Below are 16,949 nucleotides of genomic sequence, written 5' to 3'. Positions count from 1 at the left end.
CAGAAATGTGTTATATTTCTGTACACTAATAACAGAAAGAAAAATGAAGAAAACAATCCCACTTACAATTGCATCAAAAAGAAAAAAATACCTAGGAACAAATTTAACCAAGGAAGTGAAAGACCTGTACTCTGAAAAACTCTAAGACATTGATGAAAGAAACTGAAGATGATGTAAGTAAATGGAAAGACATTCCATGTTCGTGGATGGGAAGAATATTGTTAAAATGTCCTTACTACCCAAAGCAATCTACAGATTCAATGCAATCCCAATAAAAACACCAATAGTGTTTTTCACAGAACTACAAATAATCCTAAAATTTGTATGGAACCACAAAAGGCCTTGAATAACCAAAGAAATCTTGAGAAAGAAGAACAAAGTTGGAAGTATCACAATCCCAGATTTAAAACTATACTACAAAGCTACAGTAATCAAAATGGTATGGTACTGGCACAAAAATAGACAGATCAATGGAATGGGATAGAGCACCCAGAAAGAAACCCATGCCTATATCGCCAATTCTTCTATGACAAAGGAGGCAGAAATATACAATGGGTTAAAGACAGTCTCTTCAAAAAATAATGTTGGGAAAACTGGACAGCAACATGCAAAAGAATGAAACTGGACCACTTTCAAGCACCATACATAAAAATAAAATTAAAGATAAAAGACCTAAATGTAAGACCTGAAACCATAAGACTCCAAAAAAAAAAAAAAAAAAAGCACCTAGGGTACCTGAGTGGCTCAGTTGGTTAAGCATCCGACTCTTGATTTAATCTCAGACCATGATCTCAGGGTCGTGGGATTGTGCTGCACATCTGGCTTCATGCTCAGTGGGGAGTCTGCTTGAGATTCTCTCTCTCCCTCTCCCTTTGCCCTTATCCTACCACTCTCTCTCTCTCAAATAAATAAATAAATAAATAAATAAATAAATAAATCTTTTTTAAAAAGCAGTAATCTCTTAGTAATCTATTAGTCTTAGCAATATTTTTCTAGATCTATCTCCTCAGGCAAGGGAAACAAAAGGGAAAATTAAATAATTGCAACTATATCAAAGTAAAAAACTTTTGCACAGTGAAGGAAACCATCAAGAAAAGAAAAAGGTAACCTATTGAGTGTGAGAATGTATTTGCAAATGATGTATCTGAAAAGGCGTTAATATCCAAAATATATAAAGAACTCATACAACTCAACAAACAAAAACCCCAAATAGTCTGATTTTAAAATTGCCAAAGGGCCTGAATAGGCATTTTTCCAAAGACATACAGATGGCCAACACACGCATGAAAGGATGCTCAACATAACTCATCATCAGAGAAATATAAATCAATACCACAAAGAGATATCACTTTATACCAGTCAGAATGGGTAGTATTAAAAAGACAAGAAATCACAAGTGTTGGGGAGGATGTGGAGAAAACGGAAGCCCTCATTCACTGTTGGCAGAAATGTAAGTTGGTCCAGCCACTATGGAAAACATATGGAGGTTCCTCAAAAAATAAATAACACAGGGGCACCTGGGTGGCTCAGTGGCTGAGCATCTGCCTTTGGCTCAGGGAGTGATCCTGGGGTCCTGAGATCGAGTACCACATTGGGCTCCCCCAGGGAGCCTGCTTCTCCCTCTGCCTGTGTCTCTGCCTCTCTCTCTGTGTCTCTCATGAATAAATAAATAAAATCTTTAAAAATTAATAACGCTAATATCACATGATCCAGTAATTCCACTGCTGGTTATTTACCCAAAGATAATGAAAACACTACTTCAAAAAGATACATGCACACCTATATTTCTTGCAGTGTTATTTATAATAGCCAAGATATGGAAGCAACTTAAGTCCATCAGTACAAGCGTTTGTGGGATATATATGCAATGGAATCATAGCCATAAAAAATAATGAAATCTTACCATTTATGACAACATGGATGGACCTAGAGGGTGTTATGCCATGTGAAATAAGTCAGAAAAAGATACTACCATAGGATTTCACTTTTATATGGAATCTAAAAAACAAAAGAACAAACAAAATAGAAACAGACTCATGAACACAGATAACAAAATGGTGGTTACCAGAGGGGAAAGAGTAGTGGGACAGAAGAAATAGTTGAAGGGGATTAAGAGGTACAAATTTTGGGGCACCTGGCTGGCTCAGTCAGTAGAGCTGGTGACTCTTAATCTCAGGGTTATGAGTTCAAGCCCCACATTGGGCATGGAGCCTACTTAAAAAAAATAAAAGGTACAAACTTTCAGATACAAAAGAAATAAATCACAGGGATAAAAAATACAGCATGGGGAATATAGTCAATAATATTATAATAATTTTGTATGGTTGACAAATAGTAACTACACTTATCATGATGAGCATTTTGTAATATATATAATTGTTGAATTACTATATTGTACACTTAAAACTAATATAATATTGTATGTCAACTATATTTCAGTTTAAAAAACTAAAGTGTAGGGGAGCCTGGGTGGCTCAGTTAGTTGAGTGTCCAACTCTTGATTTTGGCTCAGGTCATGATCTAAGAGTCATGATCTTAGGATCATGAGATCAAGCCCAGTGTCAGGCTCTGTGCTCAATGGAAAGTCTGCTTGAGATTTTCTCTCTCTCTGCCCCCCACCTCTGCTCATGCTCATGCGCTCTCTCTCTCTCTAAAATAAGTAAATAAATAAAAAAATACAGTTTAGTGGTTTTTAGTATATTTACAGTTATGTGCAACCATTACCACAGTCACTTTTTGAAAATTTTAATTTTTATTTCTTTTAAAGGTTAATTTATTTAAGTAATCTCTGCTCCCAACATGAGGCTAGAACTCACAACCCCAAGATCAAGAACTGCATGCTTGGGGCACCTGGGTGACACAGTTAAGTGTCTGACTCTTGATTTTGGCTCATGTCCTAATTTCACAACCCTGATATCATGACGTGAGCCAAAATCCAAAGTCGGATGCTTAACCAACTGAGCTACCAAGGGGCCCCAGGATTTCGTTCTTTTTTGATGGCCGAGTAATATTCCATTGTATGTATATACCACATCTTCTTTGTCCAGTCATCATCAGTTGATGAACACTTGGGCTCTTTAAAATACACTTATCTTGATGAGCACTGAGTAATGTATAGAATTGTTGAATTAGTATATTGTACACCTGAAACTAATATAATACCATATGTTAACTCTACTGGAATTTTTTTCTTTTTTTTAAGATTTATTTATTCATGAGAGATACACACACACACACACAGAGAGAGAGAGAGAGAGAGAGAGAGAGAGAGGCAGAGACACAGGCAGAGGGAGAAGCAGGCTCCACGCAAGAAGCCCGATGCGGGACTCGATCCTCGGACTCCAGGATCATGCCCTGGGCTGAAGGCAGGTGCTCAACCGCTGAGTCACCCAGGCATCCCTAAATAATTTTTTTAAAATTTATGATAGTCACAGAGAGAGAGAGAGAAAGAGAGAGAGAAAGAGAGAGAGAGAGAGGGGCAGAGACACAGGCAGAGGGAGAAGCAGGCTCCATGCACCGGGAGCCCGACGTGGGATTCGATCCCGGGTCTCCAGGATCGCGCCCTGGGCCAAAGGCAGGCGCTAAACCACTGCACCACCCAGGGATCCCCCTAAATAAATTTTTAAAAGAAAAGAGTTGCATGCTCTTCCAACTGAGCCAGTCAGGCACCCCTCCATAGTCCATTTTAGAACATTTTCATCACCTCGAAAAGAAATTCCCTGCCCTTTAGCTATCAACTTGTAGTCTCCCATCCTCCACAGCCCTAGGAAACCATTAATCTCCTTTCTGTCTCTATGGATTTGACTATTCTGGACATTTCATATCAATGGGATCATATAATAGAAGGTATTTTGTGACTGGCTTATTTCACTTCTCATTACCTTTTCAACGTTCATCCACATTGTTGCGTATATCAGAATTTCATTCCTTTTCATGGCCAAATAATATTCCATCATATGGAAACCCCAAATTTTGTTCATCTATTCATCTATCTGTTGATAGACATTTATCGATAGACATTAGGGTTATTTTTACCTTTTGGCTATTATGAATGATGTCACTATGAACATTCATATAGAAGTTTTTGTGCGGATATACGCTTTCATTTCTCTGAGGTAAGGAACTCCTGGGTGGCTCAGCAGCTAAGCATCTGCCTTTGGCTCAGGGCATGATCCTAGGGTCCTGGGATTGAGTCCCCCATCAGGCTTCCTGCATGGAGCCTGCTTCTCCTTCTGCCTGTGCTTCTACCTCTGTCTCTGTGTCTCTCATGAATAAATAAATAAATAATCTTTAAAAAAAGTCATTTTTCCTAAGTAGATACCTAGGAGTGGAATTTCTGGGTTATATAGTAAACAGATTGTTGTACCAATTCCAACGTGTGTGTGTGTGTGTGTGTGTGTGTGTGTGTGTGTGTCGGGGGCGGGGTTCCCCACGCTAACAAGGAGAAACTCTCCCACGCCAGCTGAGTATCCTACAGTTTAACTCAATTTCACTTAATTCTGACACTATCTACTGAGAGTATCAGATTCCACAAGTTGAGGACGGAGTCCTAGAAGACTCACCCCCTCCTCTGCCAACTTTAGATACCAGTCATAAACCCAGATGTCACCTGTGCTTCTGACTGACCAGCTATAGAGTGCAGATTCCATGGCCCCTTTCTTTGGGTTTGATTAATTTGCTGGAACAGTTCAGAGAAATCAGAGAAACATTTTACTTATTAGGTCCCGAGTTTATTATAAAAGGATATGACTCAGGAAGAGACAGATGGAAGAGATGCATAGGGCAAGGCATGGGAAAGGGGCTCAGAGCTGACATGCCCTCCAGGGTGCCACTCAGCCAGCACCTCCATGTGTTTACCAGCCCAGAATCTCTTTGAACCTTGTCCTTTTGGGTCTTTGTGGAGGCATAACATAGCCCCAGTTGATTAAATCATTGGCAATTGACCATGGACTCAACCTCCAGGCCCTCTTCCTTCCCAGGAGGTTTTGCGAGGAGGTACTGAAAGTTCCATTCCTATTATCAAAGTTGATTCCCCTGGCAACTAGCCCTCATCTTAAGGGCTTTCCAAAAATCACCTGTTTAACATAACAAAAGACACCATGCTCACTCTTATCACAGGAAATTCCAAAGGTTTAGGGGCTCTGGGCCTGGAACAAGGTCAAGACCAAATATATATTTATTATAAATCACAATATCACATTGGTAAGTCTATGTTTCACTTTTTGATGAGCTGCCAGACTGCTTTCTAAAGGGGATGCACCATTTTACATTCCTACCAGCAGAGTATGAGGGTTCTAATTTTTCTGCATCTTTGCCCAATGCTTGTTATAATCTGGTTTTTAAAAGATATTTATTTGTTTGTTTGACAGAGAGAGAGAGCACAAGCAGGGGGAGCAGCAGAGGGAAAAGGAGAAGCAGGCTCCCCGCCAAGCAGAGCTGGACTCAGGGCCCAATCCCAGGAACCTGGAATCATGACAAACCAAAGGCAGATGTTTAACCAACTAAGCCACCCAGGTGCTCCTAATCTGCCTTTTTGATAACAGCGATCCTAGTAAATATAAAGTGGTATCTCATTCTGAGTTTCACTTGCATTTCTGTAACTACTAATGATGCTGGGGTACTTGGCTGGCTCAGTTGGTAGAGCATGCAACTCTTGATCTTGGGATCATGAATTCAAGCCCCACTTTGGGCCTAGAGATTCCTTATAAAAACACAAAACAGGGATGCCTGGGTGGCTCAATCGGTTAAGCATCCACCTCTTGATTTTGGCTCAGGTCATGATCTCAGAGTTGTGGGATAGAGCCCCATGTTGGGCTCCACGCTGAGTGTGGAGCCTGCTTAAGAATCTTTCTCTGGGGGCGGGGATCCCTGGGTGGCCCAGCAGTTTAGTGCCTGCCTTCAGCCCCGGGGTGTGATCCTGGAGTCCTGGGGTCGAGTCCCATGTTGGGCTCCCTGCGTGGACCCTGCTTCTCCCTCTGCCTATGTCTCTGCCTCTCTCTCTCTCTCTCTCTCTCTCTCTCCCTCTCTCTCTGTGTGTGTGTGTCTCTTATGAATAAATAAATAAAATCTTAAAAGAAAGATTCTCTCTCCCTTTGCCCCTCCCCCTCAAACCAAACCAAAACAAAGTCCTAATGACTAACGATGTTGAGCATCTCTTCACGTGCTTGTTGGAGATTTCATATACATCTTCTTCGGAGAAATGTCTGTTCAAGTCTTCTTTTGCCCATTTGTAAGGCAGGTTGTTTATATTTTTTTGTTATTGGGTTGTAGGATTCTTTATATATTTTGGATCTTGGACCCTTATGAGATATACTTCTGCAAATATTTTCTGCTGTTCTGTGGGTTGTGTTTTTACCTTACCAATAGGTGTCCTTTGAAGCCCAGAAGTCTTTAATTTGGATGAAGTCCAATTTATCTATTTCTTGTTTTGTTTCCAGTGCTTTTGAATTCAAATTTATGATTCCATTGCCAATCAACATCGATTTATGGATCACCTTCCATCTACCAGGAACTAGGGATACTGTGATGAATAAGATGACTCAGTCCCTGTCCTCCTGGAATGTCAGTGTAGTGGTAGTGGGGGAAATAGTAATTAAATAACTGCTGGAATAATTTCCTCCAGTGTAATAAGGACTATGAAAAAGGAGCAGAAAAGGGGAGCCTGGGTGGCTCAGTTGGTTAAGCATCTGCCTTGGGCTCAGGTCATGATCCCGGGGTCCTGGGACAGAGTCCTGCATTGGGTTCCCTGCCCAGCGGGGAGTCTGCTTCTCCCCCTGCCTCTACCCAACCCCACTCCTGCGTACTCTCTCTCAAATAAGTAAATACAATCTTTTTTTTTTTTTTTTTTTTTTTAGTAAATACAATCTTTAAAAAAAAAAAAAAGGAAAGGAGTAGAATGAGTGAAGTGCCAACCTAGCCTAAGGGGCAGGAGGTGCTCCCCAAGGCAGTGACTAACATCTGAAGGATGAGTGGGGAGTGGGCCATGTGAAGGGGGCAAGGAATAGAGGGAAGAGTGTTTCTGGAGAGGGAACAGTACGTAGGCATCCCAGAGCTCAGAAGAACATGTCTCTCTCTCTTTTTTAAGATTGTATTTATAGGGATCCGTGGGTGGCTCAGCGGTTTAGCATCTGCCTTTGGCCCAGGGCATGATCCTGGAGTCCCAGGATCGAGTCCCGCGTCGGGCTCCCTGCATGGAGCCTGCTTCTCCTTCTGCCTGTGTCTCTGCCTTTCTCTGTGTCTCTCATGAATAAATAATAAAGTCAAATCTTTAAAAAAAAGATTGTATTTATATATTCATGAGAGACACACAGAGAGAGGCAGAGACACAGGCAGAGAGAGAAGCAGGCTCCCTGCAGGGAGTCCGATGTGGGCCTTGATGTGAGACTTGATCCTGGGACTCCAGTATCACACCCTGAGCCAAAGGCAGACACTCGACCGCTAAGCTACCCAGGCAGCCCGAACATGGCTCTTTCAAGGAATAGCTAGGAGACCCCTGTGACTGGAGCGGAGAGAGGGAGGGAGAAGGGGGGGAAGCGGGAAAGGAGAAAAAATCTTAGGGAGAGAACAGAGAAGGTCGAGTGAAAAGAAAGATTTGCTAAGACTTCAAATTGGTAAGTGCCAGCAGTTAAAGCTGCCAGAGATCACGGAAGAGTAGAGAAGAGAGTTTCAAGGACTGGAAAGTAGCCAACAGTGGCTGGTGAGGCCAAGAAGTGACTTAAGGACTTGAATTTGGCAGTTGGGAGGTGATCGCTGGAGAGCCTTGTGGAAGGAACTGTGTGGGGATGGTGGAGGTGGAAAGCTGGATGCGGAAGATTGAGGAGAGATTAAGAAGTAAGGAGCCGGACAGAGTGAGGGGAGGAGACCTCCTTTTGGAGAGCACTGGCTGTGAAGAGGAGAGGGAGCGTCAGGAGATTGGGCCAGAAGATGGGGCAGCGTGGCGGGGAGAGACTTGAGGCCATTTGTTCCTTGCCCCCAAGAGCCTGGCTTCTTAATAAACGTTTGTTATACTGAACCACGCTGATGGGGAGTTTGGAGACAGGAAAGAGGGACAAGTGACAGAATTAGGCCCTGGGAGGAGCTGGTGTGGAGAGCCAGAGTCACATCTTGAGAGGAGACAGACATCTCCTTCCTTAACATAAATGGAAAGAGGGAAGAGGTCTCAGGAGGCCGGATGTGGAATGTAGGGTCAGGGATGGAAGGAGGCATTTGTATAGATAGTAGGGTCAGGAGATAAAGCACTTGTATGCATTTACCCTCTTCAGAGGATTTCGGGTTTAGCCCTGACTCTAGTTTATGACTTTATCTGGAAACAATATCTAACCTACTTAGTATTTGGTGGACCCCTGTTAACTTGCTGCTTTTACTTCTGTGGGCTGGAGAACAAGCCAAGTCAGCTTGCTTTGATCTTGTCTAAAGTCAAAGTATAGGGGCTCCTGAGTGGCTCAGTTTGTTAAGCCTCTGCCTTCGGCTCTGGTCATGATCCTGGGGTCCTGGGATCAAGCCCTGGATAGAGCCCTGGGTTGGGCTCCAGGCCTGGTGGGGAGTCTGCTTCTTCCTCTCCTTCTGCCCCTCCCCCTGCTTGTTCTCATCCTCTCTCTCTCTCTCTTCTCTGTTTCTCTCAAATAAAGAATATAAATCTTAAAAAAAAAAATAAAGTCAGTGGTGCCTGGGTGGCACAGCGGGTTAAGTGTCTGACTCTTGGTTTCTACTTGGGGTTGTGAGATCGAGCCCCACATCAGGCTCCACACTCAATGTGGAGTCTGCTTAAGATTCTCTCTCCCTCTCCCTCTGCAACTCCTGACTGTGCTCTCTCTCTCCTCAAATAAATAAATAAATAAATAAATAAATAAATAAATAAAGTCAAAGTAGGTAGGTTGTAAACAACATCGGCAGAGGGAGCAACCACTTGTCGGGCACAGAGAGACAAGGACTTGTAATCAGTGTGCACACATTTTAGAGAGAGGTTAACACAGGTAACCACAAGATCCTTCCCGGACCACCATGGCAGAGAAACTAGTTTTACCACAATAGCCTGCTGAACACCTTTCAATTCTTCCAAACAGCTACCTGTTTTCTGTGTCCTGCAGCGTGTTAGGTGATGCGTATCCATGATCTCAAACCCTCCGCACCCTACTAGGGAGATTTGTCTGCTTTTACTGATGAGGAAAGCACAACACAGAGGGGTGAATGACCTGCTCAAGGTCACTCACCAGTAGTCAGCATTCAAACTCAGGTTAGGCTGAGCCGCTGGCCGTGCACACCAGTGATTTTGGATTTCGCTCCAGGCGTCACCGTGTGCTACTATCTATTCGCCTCTGTGTTTGCCAGTTTTACACGTGGGGCTCCGAGGTAAACTCTGTGACAGCAAATTCTATGGGGGGATAAAAGTCTGAAAGCCAGTGCTCCCCACAGGCTCCTTTGCACGTCTCAGCTGAAGCATGACTTTTCTCCAGAAATGCTTTGCTTGCATGATGCTCCATCCTCCCCACCCCCACCCCAGTTGTCCCCTTGCTTCCTGGCACATCCCATCCTCTCCTGTGTGTGACTGCCTGCTGGAGAGACTTTTCTAAAATACCATCAGGTTACTCCTCTCTGCTTAGAAACTTTCTCGGGTTCCTGGCTACCTTTAGGTTAAAACCTGGGTTCCTCTTTTAGCAGGCCCCATGAGACCCTGGGTGATCTGAGCGCCCAGCCACTTATTCAGCTTTGCCTTTAGTGACTCTCCAGCTCCCACCTTCCTGCCCCGAGGGCTGACTTCCATTTCCTGGTACTCACTCTATTCTCCCAGACATACCCCAGGGCTCTGCCAAGAGACCCCTCTGCTTCTGCACTGACCAACTCCCACTCACCCCTGGAACCTCAGATCTGGCCTTACCCTCCTCCCAGGAAAGCCTTTCCCGCATCTTTCACCCTCGGTCAATCGCCGTGCCTGTGCAGCAAACAACCCCCCTCCCCCGCCCCCAACTGCCACGCTTACCTGTCACAACCCTGCTTCTATCTCCTTTCTTGTCCCTTGCTCTACAAGAACGTAGATTTGTATCATCTGCTTAGCTCCGTTTTGCTCCCCTGGAAAGCAGTTTCTTAGGGAATTTGTTCTTTCTCTTGGGGTAAGCATACCAGTCTTGCCTCAAAAAGCATACCAGAAATGCCAATGGCTTGATGTTAGGCACGGAGAGTTTTCAGCATGGGAGTTTGTCCCCTGCAGCCAAACCTCAATTTTACATGGAGGAGGTAGGCTAGGCACTTTCACATGATGAGAAAAATCTGTGGGGAAGAATAGCTGACTGCAGGAGAAACGACAGAAAGAGCTTTCAAATCCCCCAGCTGCCTTGGTTTTCATGTTGGAAAAAGCAGGGTAGATGCTTGTCTCCGGTCCCCAGATCTGCTAATAGTTAAGATGCTTAGGTTCAGCCTTTTCCCATGAAGAGGGGACTACTGTTCTCAGTGTCCTTTGAATGTTGGGCAAAGGCACAAGCCACTCTTCCCTCCGCGCCAGGAGCCTGTAGACCCAGCCATTTGGCAAGAAGGCCCCGTCCTGGCAGTCTTCATCAAACCCGACCCGCCTTGGCAGCTGTCAAGGGCGACTGTGGAGCGGAAACCGCAGCCCTACATCTATCAAATGGGCACGGGCAGGGCGCCTGGGTGGCTCGGTTGGTTAAGCGTCTGACTTCCAATCAGGTTGTGATCTCGGGGTGCTAGGATGGAGCCCCAGGGACAGCTCCCCGCTCAGCGGAGAGTCTGCTTGTCCCTCTCCCTCTGCCTCCCACCAGCTCATTGCCTCTCTCTCCCTCTCTCTCTCATAAATCAATAAATAAATTCTTAAAAAATAAACTATAAAATGGGCCCGGGGATGGAGGGAGTTATGCCAGATGCTGATGCCAACTGCCAGAATCCAGAACCAATTGCCCTCTCCCTTTCAGACATTGGAGAAGTTCATTGAGAACGCAGTTATTGCTACATCACACTGTGTAAATATGTTTTAAGGTGTAGTTCCTAGAAACATGTGACCGGCTAAAAACACTGATAGGGGGTTTTGGATCATTTCATGGATGAGAAGAATCTAATGGGTTAAGAGAAGATTGGACCATTATGAGCACAGAGGAGGTACTAGGGGGGGCAGACAGGCCCGCCAGCAGAGAGAGAAACTTCTATGGATTCGCTCAGGGTAGTGTTTCTGGGCTGTGCTCTGTGATGACTCAGTTTCTTCCTGGTGTTTAAGGACAGGGATGGGAGGGCTTGGGGACACAACAGTCCATTGCAAGAGCACCCCAAGCTTCCAGGGATACAGCGCTATGTTGAAAATGCACTATTCTTTAAGGCAGCATGGGTCCCTGGCCACCAACTGCTTTCCCTCCTCTCAAAGTCAACCCTCCTGTATTCCACTCAATTCAGACCATTTCTGAATGGGAGCCATTTTCCAAACTACAACTTACATATTAAAGGTAATTAAAAGGCAATGCTGATGATTAAAGCCCTATATCTTGGAAAAAGTGTCAGTGGGTGTGTCTCACAGGAAGGCAGAAGTCAAGGTAAATTACATGACTCACCACAAAACATCAGAAATGTACATTTGGAGATTTTTCCCTTTTTACCCCCCCCCCCCATTACAGACAACTGGCCTGGGATGAGACTTGTGCCGGGAGCAGGACCTAGCTGCCAAAGAGCCCAGGAGACAGGCAAACTGCCTGTCTCTACTCGGAGCCCAGGTGAATGCAGCTCCTGCCAGCGGGTGGCTTGGCCATTTGCTGTGGGAACGAGGTCCAGAGCAGCCCGATCACTAGCTCAGGGCCAAGGATTGGTGAACTTTTCCCTGCGAATGTAGAAAGCTTGGCGCACTCAGTGGTTAATGGGGGGGGAAAAAGTCACCCCAAGGACAGCTTTGTCATGTGAAAGGAAAACATACCCCGCTTTAATATGCTTAAGAAGTCATCCGCGCTACATTAGAACAAGTACCGGTAGAGCCTGGATGTCTCGGAGCAGGCTGGGGGGGAAGGACGACTCGCCCGCAGGAATAGCAGAGTCCAGCCTTCAGTTGGGCGCTTCCTCTGTATCCGTGGTTTACAGTCTTAACTCCTTCTTCTAGCAAGTGCTTCCCAATACCCTGAGCTTTTGCCTGCCCAGAAACGGCTCCTGGAAGCCTGACTTCCTCTCCCAAGCAGGACCACACTCCTGCCCCTAACTCCTTAGTCCCCCAGTCTTGGGCCTCGGCGCCAGGACAGATTGGCCTTTGCGCTCTCCGTCTCGATTAGGGCGCGTCCTGGTCCCCGGGTCTCCTGACCCATGACCGCGGGAGACCCGGGACAGGCATCTGCGACAAACCTGTAGGTGGTTCGCTGCTCGCCGGCCCGGCGCACTCGGCTGCGGCCAGAGCTGCCACCCCTTCGGGTGCGGCCCAAGACAACCCGAGACAGGGGCCTCGACGCAGCGTCGCCGTCCCTCCGCGCTCTCCAGTGTCTGTGGCCCTCAACGGTCCTGGAAGAAGGGGAACACTTGGCGGAGGAGGCCCTGAATCTGCGCCATCCGGCTGCCCGTGTAGTTCTTCTCCTTGCCGGTCGCCGCCGCTGCTCTCGCCTGTGTCTCCGCGGAGTTCGTGCCCACTGAGCTCGGGGACCGTCGCGGCGTCCACGGGGCGGCGCCGCTGCTGTTGTTGTTGGCATTGTTCCGCTCGCTGCGGCCCGCCGTCTCCCACTCCTCGGCCCCCGACAGCTCCCGCAGGCTCTGCGGCGCGTTGGGCCGCAGGTAGTGGCAGGCCCGGTGGCCGCTGTAGTCGCGGCGCGTGGGGTCAGCCCCCAGGGCGCCCACCAGCACCTTGATGACCATGTCGTGGCCCTGCAGGGCCGCCAGGTGGAGGGGCGTGAGGCCGCCGCTGCCCGAGACGCTCACGTCGAGCTTCAAGCCCCGGCGCTGGGCGAAGTCATGCACCAGGATGAGCTCCTCGTGGCACCCGTGCTTGGCCAGCCAGTGCAGCACCGTGTAGCCCGTGACCGGGTCGCCCCGCAGCAGCAGCCCGGGCTCGGCTTCCAGCTGCTCCCACAGCACCTCAAGGCGGCCCTCGGCGGCCGCCAGTATCCACGCGTGCTCGTGGGGCTCCAGGCCCAGCCCGCCGCCGCCCGGCCCGTTTGGCCCATTCGCCGCGTTCGGCGCGCTCGCCCCGGCGGGGGACTGCTCCTCGGCGCGCTCCTCCGACAGCCGGCCGGCGGGGGCCGCCCCCTGCAGCCCCAGCAGCTCCCGCAGCGCTCCCCGCCGGCGGCCCGAGCCCGCCGCCGCCGAGAGCATCAGCGAGCCGTGGAGGAGGGGGTCCCGGGAGGCGACGGCGGCGTGGCCCCGGTACCTGCCCAGGCTGTCGGTGTCCGCTCTCGAGGGGCGGGGCGGCGGGGCGCTCCGCGGGCTCAGCGCGGTGGCGACCAGGGAGGCCTTGGGCCCCGGTCCCGCGGTCCCTCGGGGCTCGGCCATGGTCCCGCCGCCGCCGCCGCCGCGCTTCCCGGGCCGAGCGTCCGCTGCCCTTCCCGGGCCCCTCCGGGAGAGGAACTGGCGCTGGCGTTGGGGAAGGAAGCGGCTTGAGCAACTGGGCTCGGAGGGAGGGAGCAAAGGAGGGGAGGGGGAGGGAGAGAGCCAGCGAGCCGGGGGAGGGCCCCGCGCGGGAGGTGGGGGGCGTGGAGTGTGGGAGCTCGGGCCGGGTCCCCGGGGCCAGCCCTTGCAGCGCCCCGCGGGGACCGCCGCCGCCTCCCCGGTCCCGGGTCGCGGGCGGCCCCGCCCCGAGCGGCCAGGTGCGCCGGGCGGCCCCGCCTCCGGCACCGCGCGCCACGGCGGGGCGGGCACCGGGTGGGGGCGAGCGGGCCCCGGGCGCCGCGCCGCCGGCTTCTCGGCATCCCCGCAGCTGCCGGGGTGAAGAGGCTCTAGGGCGCCCCCTCCCCGGCGGGCAGGGCTCGGCTGGCAGCCAAGGCCTCCGGGAGCGCGATCCTGCAGCTCCAGGGCGCTGGCTCCCCGCCCCCCTCCTTCGCCCTTCCCTCTTATCTCCTGCACTTTGTCCCCGAGGCGCCTTCGTCCCGCCTCTAGATTCGCCGAGGCGGCCCGGGACTCGGGCTCCCCCGCCTTGCCCTTTGTCTGGCCTTGACCCTCCCCGCAGAGCGCGGGGTTGCCCGGGATTCCTGCCGCGGAACCGGAGACAGGGGTCTAGGCAGAAGCTCTGGCGGGGGACGGAGAAGGGATACTCCCTTCCTCCCCGCGGGTCCCTGCCCGGCCCCCCGGCCTCCCCTCTTTATCCTCCCAGGTCGCCTCCAAGAAGCAGCCAGTGGCCGCGGGAATGCCCTGCCCTCTGTGGTCTCCTTGAGGATAGTTTGCCTTTTTACTTCTAACAGTGGCCTTCTCTTTGCTCTTCCCTGCCCTCAGTAAGTGGTAGGTCTTGCCTCCTGCCCCCCACCATGTTAGGGAGTTCAGTTTTTGAGCGACTGAGGCCCTGAAAGAAGATTCTTGAGTCAGAGAGGGACACAGTCATGATTAAGGTGGCGTTTCAGAAGGTGACTCTGGGAGCCGCAGAGACTAGAAGCCAGAAGACTGTCCCAACAGTCTAGGCCAAAGGGGATGTGGGTCTCAAGCCAAGCCAGCTCACTCCACTGGGCCACCGTGATGGAAGGTATCAGAGACCTTTCCTCCTTGGCCCTCAAATATTTTGCCCTAAATATCTTGAGCTTTCCTTCCTGACAGCCTATGCATTTGTAATCAATGTTGGAACATTTATTATGTGCCAGGCACTGTGCTAGATGCCATATATTTAGATAGATAGATGTAGATATATAGATACAAACACTTTGAATCCTCCCAGCCACATCAAAAGCTAAGTGTGATTACTGTCCCCAGTTTGCTGAGAGGTCAGGCCACTTGCTCAAGGTCACTCAGCAGGAAGTAGCAGAGCAGGTCTGTGTGACACCATAGCCTTTGTTCTGGCACCAAGGACTGGCATTCAAGCCAGGCTTATCAACTGTAGATCGCTCACACAAGCCCCAGATTCCAGCCCAACAAAGGGACTTGCCCTAACCTGAGCATATCTTGAAGCTGCTCTCCTCTTCTAGAATGTCCTCCTTCAGGGTGCACCTCCATGGCTCAGTGGTTGAGCGGCTGCCTTTGGCTCAGGGTGTGATCCCGGGGTCCCGGGATGGAGTCCCACATCAGGTTCCCCCACGGAGCCCGCTTTTCCCTCTGCCTGTGCCTCTGCCTCTCTCTGTGTCTCTCATAAATAAATAAATAAAAGCTTTTAAAAAGAAAAAAAAAGAACGTCCTCCCTCAGAGCTTCTGTCTAGGAAATTCTCCTTGTCCTTTAAGGTTGGCCTCAGCTTCCACCTTCTCCAGTAATCCTCCTTGGATTACCCTAGCCCAGAGTGATGGCTCTCCCCCTCCCAGCCGGCTGGTTGTATTCCTCCTTTGGCACCCAGCACAGACTGCCCTGTGTTGTGTTTCTTTTCCTTTGCTCCAAAAGGCCAGCTAAACTGGAAACTCTTTGACAATTCCGTCACACTATCCTGTGCACCTAGTAGAGGCGTGAGAAACATTTGTTACCTTGTTCTGATTCGGCAGCCTGGGAAAATGTGATCGTGTGTGTATGTGGAGGGGGGCACTGTGTGCGTGTGTGTTGGGGTGGGGTGCATCTGCTGCTGGAACCCCCATGCCCGCTCCCACATCTCTGCCTCAGAACCTGCAGGACACCAAAAACAACTCCTATTTCATCGATTCATAAAAAGTAAAGGAGTGATCCAGTAGTTGCTTCACTGAGCCAACCAGCCAAAGCCACCTCCTGGCCTTTGCTGACTCCTCAGAGACCAGGCCCAGGCTCAGAGTGGGCCCCAAGCTTTCAGGCTTTCATTTTCAAAATGAACCCTGACTGACAAGCAGCTACTTCCGTTGCTCTGGAAACTCCCCTTCATAACCCCAAATTTGTAAACACCAAACCACATACATGCACACACACTTCCAGAATATGCAAACAGCTGCAGCGATATATATATATATATTTTTTTTAATCAAAATGCCAGCACGGAGAATGCAGGAGGGAAGAATGCTTGGACTATTAACTTTCCTCGTCACTGAGCAGGCAAGTCCGTTCCCTATCAGCACTAATAATATCTCTGGTTCCAGTCCAAAGACTGCAAAGGCAGTTGCCTGACCAGCACCACACACCCATGACGCACGTGCCCTTGCCTGGGTCTGTTGCCAGAGACCGAAGCCATGGCACCTCCCTAACAACTGGTTCCATCTTTACTTAGCAAGTACTTCCTACCCTAGGTAGCCAGTTGCATACACGGATTCCCCAGAGCCACAGCACTCTGTCTCTATGCCAGTAGAGAGGGTCTCTGGAGTTTCAGAGCTGGGAGTGGGGTAGAAGAAGCTGAAAGCAGAAGGGGCAGTACTGACCCCCTAAAATGAAGATGCCTATCACCTGAAGTGGCTGCCCCTTCCCAAGAGAGGGGACAAAAAACCCTTAAGACTCTGGAAACAGTCTCCCCCAAAGTTGCCTGCAGGATGGGTATTTGCATTTCAAATGGTGATGCCTGGTGTCTTTTCCAGATAGCCTCTCTGATGTATTTCTGGGTTTGTTTACAGATCCTGGACTACTTGAACTAGAACTTAATGTTTTGTCGTCTTCGTCGGTTATTTCTTCATTTTTCAGGCATGGTTTAACTGTCAGAAAGGATGGCAGGAGGCAGAGAAGCTTCAAGCTGAGGTGTTAGGCATACACTGAAACTTGATCTCAGTGAAGAGGGGCTGGCCTATCTTATTAGAAGTCAGTGGGGAGTGATAAACGATCTGCAAAAAATGTAATTTGTATGCCACTTTCCAGGAACGCGGTCCTGGGGGGAAGCCAAAGGCACTTGTATCTTTGGTTTTGGTGGAGTTTGCCAGTGAGGCTGATAGATTTAGAAAAATCCACAGCTATGAGACAGGCAAGAGGGGAATAG

The 16,949-nt window shown here is 49.2% G+C and overlaps 1 protein-coding gene across 1 annotated transcript; it reads right to left on the bottom strand.

Moving 5' to 3' along the window:
• Positions 1 to 11,877: 11,877 nt before the first annotated feature.
• On the bottom strand, positions 11,878 to 13,716 carry SOWAHD (sosondowah ankyrin repeat domain family member D). Its single transcript, XM_025431866.3, has one exon. The coding sequence runs from the start codon at positions 13,450 to 13,452 to the stop codon at positions 12,463 to 12,465; it is 990 nt and encodes a 329-aa protein (XP_025287651.1). The 5' UTR covers positions 13,453 to 13,716; the 3' UTR covers positions 11,878 to 12,462.
• Between the last annotated feature and the right edge of the window lie 3,233 nt (positions 13,717 to 16,949).

The sequence above is a fragment of the Canis lupus genome, chromosome X, assembly GCF_003254725.2.
Source record: "Canis lupus dingo isolate Sandy chromosome X, ASM325472v2, whole genome shotgun sequence".
Lineage (NCBI taxonomy): Eukaryota > Metazoa > Chordata > Mammalia > Carnivora > Canidae > Canis > Canis lupus.
This window is presented reverse-complemented; position numbering and strand designations above follow the sequence as displayed.